Genomic DNA, 7,230 nt, shown 5'->3' on the forward strand with positions numbered 1-7,230 from the left:
GTGTAGAAGCATTCCTAACTGGTGTAGGCGTGTCTTCGAGAGACATGTCCTCCTGTATACTGTCATGTAAACTGTCCTGAAGCATAGAGTCAAATGGATGGTCATCCTCAACTTCGGAGAGGTTAGCCTTGAGGCTTAATTTCGGAGGATTGGCCATTGTTTCATCCATCATTCCCATGAAAGAGAACTTATCAAGCGAGATGTTCTCTTGTGAAAGAGGAATATACTCCTCAAGATCATCATGGAGGCCTGTTTGCAATGATGTTTGGTGGATTGCCCAACTACGTAGAGAGGAGGTGGACTTTCGCCCTTGTCTCGCTCTATGCAGGCCCAGAGTAACAACAACTGATGGTGTCGACATCCTAGTGTAGTCACAAAATCATCAACAAATGTTGATTAATTTTGATATGAAATTTTTGATCGAATGCGTATTTGATTATGTATGTGTGCATGCGATTGTGTATGTTTTTGCTAGTGTATGTGTGAACGTACTAGTATTTTGCTAGTATTTAACATAAGCCTAAAGGGAATGTTCAATTCCATCTCCAAAGCATTTACACAGTTCTGTGTAAATTGAAGTTCTGTGTAAATTGAATGAAAAAGCAAAGGTTTGAAGAAGCACCCTCGTTTTCAAAAGTAAGGCCTTCCTTTTTGTGCATTTGATTGTGACAGTTCTCAGCTTCGCTAGAAACAAATTCTTCTCAAAAGCCTTGTGCTTCCTTCCTGTGTGCATGCTTGTATGTATGGGTGTGTGTGCGTTTTGGGGGAGGATACTTGGTTTCTCGTGCTTCCTGCGCTACTTCCCAGTGGGACTGAGAGCTCTTTTCCTCGCATGCGTTCAGGACGAGCGACTCCCAGAGAGCCACAAGTTTTCGCTCATTGCCAACAATAATCGTTTAAAGTGAGGACAAATTAGTGGCAGGCCCATGTGCAAAACGAACGAAAAGATGAACAAACGCACATCATGTGCACACCCTATGATATTGCGGAGGGAGGCTTGTCCTACTACAACGGATCATTGGCAGGAGGAGGGGCTCACGATCAAATTCTTGGCAGATTTTTGGGAGTGCCTGTGGGAGGGCAGGCAGCCAAGGAGTCACTATGTTCTAGAGGGCTAATTGCCCATCGAGCTACTGCAATTGGGAGCTGGTTGGTGTTGCACAATCTCATTCTATTCTCTCCAACCCAAGAAGAGGGTTTGTGTGTGTGTGTGCCAGCACCGCCGCCCGGGAGGGGGGGCCGGGGGGGGGGGGGGGGGGAGAGAGAGAGAGAGAGGGAGGGGCAAGGTCCATGAGCATCTGAAACACCTTCCAACTATAGATGGTAGACAATCTAGAGTGCCGCCCTCGTAGTAATCCCTTCCCAAAAAGTGCACTTCGATACAGTGGTACCCATATAACTGATGCACTTATAATATCATAGTAACAATCAAGAGCCGAAGCACATACAAAAATTGCGTTTCTTTTGAATAAAAACCAAAGCTAATCCGGTCCCACATACATAACTAGCCAAAACATTTCAGTAACTACAGTGAAACTTACTCGCATAGATTCGGGAATGATGCCATTTAATCCTGGCATTTGCTTCAAAAAATAATCTCTTCGACTAAAGTAGGCCCTTGATGCACAAAAGGGCTGCATGATACAAGGTAGCACTCACATAGCACATTGTGCGCCAAGCATGAGTTCTTGGGAAGCTGCAAAAACTAGCTCTCAAGCCCAACCATGTGATGCAAATCTCATCATGAGATTGCCCGACTCTGAATTTGGGCACTCTTATGTCCATCGTGGGAGTTACACACATCCATGCTCTTGATAAGTTCATTGAGAAACTGAAGTAAAGTAAAGAAACCATGCAGACAAAAACGATGAATTCAATGCCTGTGTTGTGTGATACACAATAATACAACAATAAAAACCATGAGCAGCATTTGGGTAATTACATGCACAGAGGCAGGAAAATCTGTTTCCTTTGCCCGCTTCTGCTGCCGAGTCAGAAATACAACAGGTTGGAATATGGACTAGTTTACAAAAAAACCTCTTGCTCGTCCTCTTCACTAATTCTCATTCCAGATCAGCAATGCCCAGATTTGAGATGATAATCTTCATTTGGTCAACAAAGTCAGATCCTGTAGCGTATTCTGTGAGTAGACCAACCGCAACGCCAAACATCGCCCACCTATTCAGACATAAAACAGGCAAAATGTAGTAATGAGGAGGAAACTCTGATGTATCCATGTATGTATATGCATGTGTGTCTGTGTGTATGTATGTATGTGTATGATACATGTGTGTATGTTAATGTAGTCTATGTAACATTGCCCACCTGTTCAGACATATAACAGGACTAATAATGAGGAGGAAAGTCTGATGTATCCATGTATGTATATGCATGTGCGTCTGCATGTAGATATGTATGTGTATGTATACATGTGTGTGTATGTTAATGTAGTATATGTGACATCGCCCACCTGTTCAGACATATAACAAGCAAAGTGTAATAATGAAGAAGAGATTCTGATGTATCCATGTATGTATGTGCATGTGTGTCTCTGTGTGTAGGTATGTATGTGTGTATATATTATGTTAATGTATGTATAAGTACATATACATACATATGCATGTATATGTGCATACATTTACATACATTAATGTATCTCTCCGTGCGCAATTATGTATGTGTAAGTATACATGTGTGTATATGTAATGTCATAGTTATGGCAAAAAACTTGAGAAATGTCATCCAAAACCTAGTTAACATGCAGACATATTGAGCAAGAAGAACCATCATAACTCTCTTTCTACGCACAAGATACTTCAGAAAGGAGTATATGATGGTACAAGAAGTATCGCTCCGCTTGATCAGGCTCAAAAAGCACACTTCAGAACACAAAAGAAAATTCAACTGCTAGAAAAAAAGCCAAGTGTTGGATTCAGAACCGTGCTCCTGTGCAGTTTTCAAAGAGCCACATTTCAGGCTGAATATGGGAATGTTATAAGCATAAGCTTGCTTAACCCCAATCACCTCTTGATACATCATTCAAAAAAGCCGATTTCAGCACCAAAACATCGGACTGAAACATCAGTATGCAAACGCAAAGAGAAATCTACTGTCCAAATGAAACTTGGGCTGATACTCTTGATCAGTTTTTACTCAGCTCAACTTTGTGAGCTGAGTAAAAACTGATCAAGAGTATCAGCCCGAGTTTCATCAAGGCCCGGAGGGGGGTGTCTCAGCGCCACTGGAATGTTTCAGGACTTTCAAGGTTTTAAAGTTTCACCCTTGCTGGGACATGTTTCACAGTGACTGTATGGAACACATTTCCGTGTGACTATATCCTAGACCAGATTACAAACATTGAATCTTCTTGTAGTTCCTGTTCCTACTTAGTCCATTCAAAATGCAATATATGTGACGAGCCCAAGAATTTCCTTGAAAGCCCATTCAATAGTAACAACTGTAAGGAGCTAATCGTCTTCTTCAAATGGGTGCCAGGAGGAGCCTAAATCATTAGCCAACATGAGGTAAGATGGTCGATTCAAGGTTCCAAAGGGCAGATCTTTACATTAAAAACATGTTAAAAGCATTCAAAATATCTGTGTCCCGAGTGGGACGGAGTCCTCTTTGAGCTTGCTTGATCAGTAACATAGCATCACCTAACACACTTATGCTACAAATTTCTTGGTTTAGACACCCTTCTGACCCCGTGCTAGTGTATACTCAGCCTCCTTATAGAAATGCTAATAAAGACAGCAACATTGGGCAACATCTAAAAACTCCCATGGCAAATCCCAAACCAACAAGGATCACTGACTTGTCTTATTGCGAACTTGACCTCTTTCAAACACAATTACCCTGGTCGCTATACACCACGACAACAAACGGACATTACCACTATACAGGCATTTTGATCATAGATCATAGAAGCCCTCATCACCATTGTTGCACGCTAAGCACCATGCAAATCATCAAACTTATGGACAGAATTCCCATCACCATTTATCATGCACCAAAGAGGGCGATCATAAGGAATGAAACGTGGGAATCCAACATAAGACACTGTTAGGAGCAACTGGTCGATCCTTGCAAATGTGGGTATGCGATTGTATGCAGTGCACCCGTGAGGCAATCATTGGACACCCAAATATGGGCAGCCCTACAATGCAACAAGAAGAGAGAAGGGGAGCTGCGCCCATACCTGCCATTGCCAATCTCATTCTTCACACTCCAACCGAAGATACGACCCTCAGCAGCCTGCCGCTCAGCCTTACGATCCTGGAAATACTGCTGCAGCTCCCTGGCGCGCTGGCGTTGATACTCAACGGTGACAAAGGAGGAGGGGGCAGGGGCCGGGGCCGGGGCAGGCGTGGTTGGAGAAGGGGGAGCGTCAGGAGGAGAAGGCCTTGCGGAGAGAGGAGGTGTAGCCTCTCTCACAGGCACAGAAGGGCGCCTGAGTGGACCTTCTGCTTGTGAACTTCTAATGGTGCTGTAAATGGGCGAAGATCGGACCCCGGCTGGATTGAAAGCCAAAGAGGACGCCATTGTTGCTGTGCTGTGTATGTACGAAGGAAACACGCAGAGAGATTATCTGCTGCTACACTCCTGCATCCGCACCATTTCCTGCTGGTAAACGTGGCCTTCCTTCGCCTACACAATATGACTAAAAATTATGGCTATTGGGACTCGCCTTATCAACTTCACAAACCATGGACTTCTTAAAACTATAATTTGGTCACGAAGATTTTGAAGTTTGAAATTAAAGTTTATGCTCGGTTCAAACGAGGGACAAAGAGATGCATAAAGGGGTCAGCTACTATGGTGGCTTGCACCCACTTGATAGTAGCTACTTTTTCAATGCAGATTAGTCAATCCCCTCTCAAGCCTCTCTCTTCTACCCTCCTTTTAGCGCGAATCAATAGCTTCTCAAAGTCAATTAGGTACATAGTTCAAGGGCAACATGCTGGCAGGTGTCATTTGCAAAAAGAAAAGTTGACAATGAGGATCCTTTTGTGTAGGTTTTTTGACAGTGCAGATTTCCACAGAACTGGCACTTTATAGCTGGTTGTGGATTGTGCTATATAGCATAGGTTGGTTTTGTGCAGTTTTTCTTTTATACAACAGACAGCTCTTGCATAAGGTGCGATCACTGGCCATGAGTGACAACAATGATGTTTTTCACAGGACAAACTAAATGGGGACAACTACCCACTTGATGCAACATGTCCTTGTTGTTGTAATGAGAGTTTGGAACATTGTGCAGGGTTATGATGTAAGACGAGGTATTGTGGATGATGGTGCAAGTTCTAGTATTCTGAGGTTAGAGTTTGAGGTTGTTTTGCCTACTACTGCTAAGGATGTGCAATATCATTCATTGATTGTGTTTTGCATTAAGCATTCCATTACTCCACGCATTACTCAGTATGAACCAAAAAAATAGGCATGGGGTAGGCTAGCTTCTTTGTGTGTGGGTACGAATTTGGCAAAAGGTGTTTATCTACAGAAGGAGCTAGACTCTAGGGTTATGCACAAGGAGGATGATATGAATGTATTTCTTAAGGAAATAAAATGTCTCAATGAGTGGTTTATTCCATTGGTGAGATTAGTCTTGACAGTAATCTTGTGCAAACAATTCTTTATGCTGTGCCAGATTCTTACCAAACGTTTGCATCCACCTTGAAAGTTTAGGCTTGTGACAAAGGGTAAAGATGATGTGAAGTTTGACGGTATTGTCTTTGTGTATTGTTGCAAGACTCCCAATACACAAAAACATGGCTAAGCAGCATGCTATTGAACATGCATTTGTGGTGGCTACACAACAAAACAAGAAAGCCATTGTTGCCACTTCCAAAGCTTCCATAGGTAACATGCCTACCCTCACATCTACCCCCAATAATGTTCATGATAAAGGAATAAAAAAGTTGAAATGTAATTAATGTAAGCTATATGATCATCTCATCAAGCAATGCCCTAAGCTTAGGTTAAAAAGGCTCGAAAGAAAGAGGAAAATGCAGCCTTGCATATTCTTCCTCCAAATGTTGTGCACAATACAAAATGAGCTTTTAGTATACAATACCATTATGACCCATCCAATCATGATGCATGTATTGTAGAATTTGTGATTCATGTGTGGTACTTTGGTGATGGTCAATTAATCATCATGATTTGTTCACTTTTCGTTAGACTATCCCTAATGCTAATACTATCATTCAATTCAAAGAATTGGGAAGATTATTCTTACTACTACAAATGGCAAAATTTTCACACTTTTAGATGCTTGATATGTACATGAGATGAAGAAGAATCTTTTGTCTGTATTTGTACTTGCAAAACTAGGTACATAGTCAAGTTTATGGACGCATGTATTGTGCATGATATCATTTTTGGTGATATTATTGTGGTATCTGGTACTTTGTTTTGTGGGTTGTAAAGGCTCAATACATACAAGAGATTCAATATGTATATCTTTTATTTCAAAGGCTATTTCATATTAAAAACTTTAGCATGCTAATTTAATCTGTCATCTAAAGTTTGTCAATTTGCTACATGTACAAAACGTCTGGGTACTTTGTTGAGTCCTCTTGAGGCACCATTGAAATATGTATGTGAAGGCTGTATTTTGGGGGAAATGCATCATTCTAAGTTCCAATGGGATGGTTTTGTGTAGACTACTCGCCCTTCTTTTGGTATAGTGCCTTATATCCCTCATCAAAATGGCAATGTAGAGAAGAAAACATGTCACTTATGAAGATGGCACAGTGTATGATCAAAAGCCAAGCTTTGCCATATGCATTTTGGCTTGAGGATATCATGTGTGTTGTGGTATGTTCTAAATATGCATCCCACTAAAGCATTGGAGTCTATCACTCCTTGTTGTGAGAGTACGCATGTGCGCAAGCATGAGCGAGGGGGGGGGGGGGGGGGGGGGGGGGGGGGGGGGGAGAGAGAGAGAGAGAGAGAGAGAGAGAGAGAGAGAGAGAGAGTAGAACACAAACGTTGATGTAGGGGAAGAGGAGGCGATCAGCCCCCCATAACTACCAGTGCAGAAGACCTGTACAATGCCAGATGATATATAATGGGTACCCCCCTGGCCCCATGTATATGAGTGCCCAAGGGAGTCCATACTGGGTGGGTGATCACCCCAAGTCAGAGCGATCAGACAAAAGTGCAACCTATGCATGGGTGGCCAGCCCAGAGACATAGTACAAGTATGTCGTAGACCTCTGTGAAGTA

General features: G+C 42.4%; 1 protein-coding gene across 1 annotated transcript; it reads right to left on the minus strand.

The window, feature by feature from the left end:
* Window positions 1-1,853: 1,853 nt before the first annotated feature.
* OHP2 (one-helix protein 2) lies at window positions 1,854-4,662 on the minus strand. Its single transcript, XM_086525147.1, has 2 exons — window positions 4,199-4,662; window positions 1,854-2,178 (listed from the first exon to the last, which is right to left on the minus strand). The coding sequence occupies exons 1-2, from the start codon at window positions 4,540-4,542 to the stop codon at window positions 2,064-2,066; spliced, it is 459 nt and encodes a 152-aa protein (XP_086381273.1). The 5' UTR covers window positions 4,543-4,662; the 3' UTR covers window positions 1,854-2,063.
* Window positions 4,663-7,230: the final 2,568 nt, after the last annotated feature.

The sequence above is a fragment of the Adiantum capillus-veneris genome, chromosome 12, assembly GCF_014529385.1.
Source record: "Adiantum capillus-veneris isolate H3 chromosome 12, ASM1452938v2, whole genome shotgun sequence".
NCBI lineage: Eukaryota > Viridiplantae > Streptophyta > Polypodiopsida > Polypodiales > Pteridaceae > Adiantum > Adiantum capillus-veneris.

What these genes read in the sequence shown, in the direction of transcription:
- OHP2 (XM_086525147.1), bottom strand. Translation starts at nt 4,542, where the DNA reads ATGGCGTCCTCTTTGGCTTTCAATCCAGCCGGGGTCCGATCTTCGCCC. An exon ending in AATGAGATTGGCAATGGCAG is followed by an intron (nt 2,179 to 4,198) that starts GTATGGGCGCAG and finishes ATGTCTGAATAG; the next exon opens with GTGGGCGATGTTTGGCGTTG.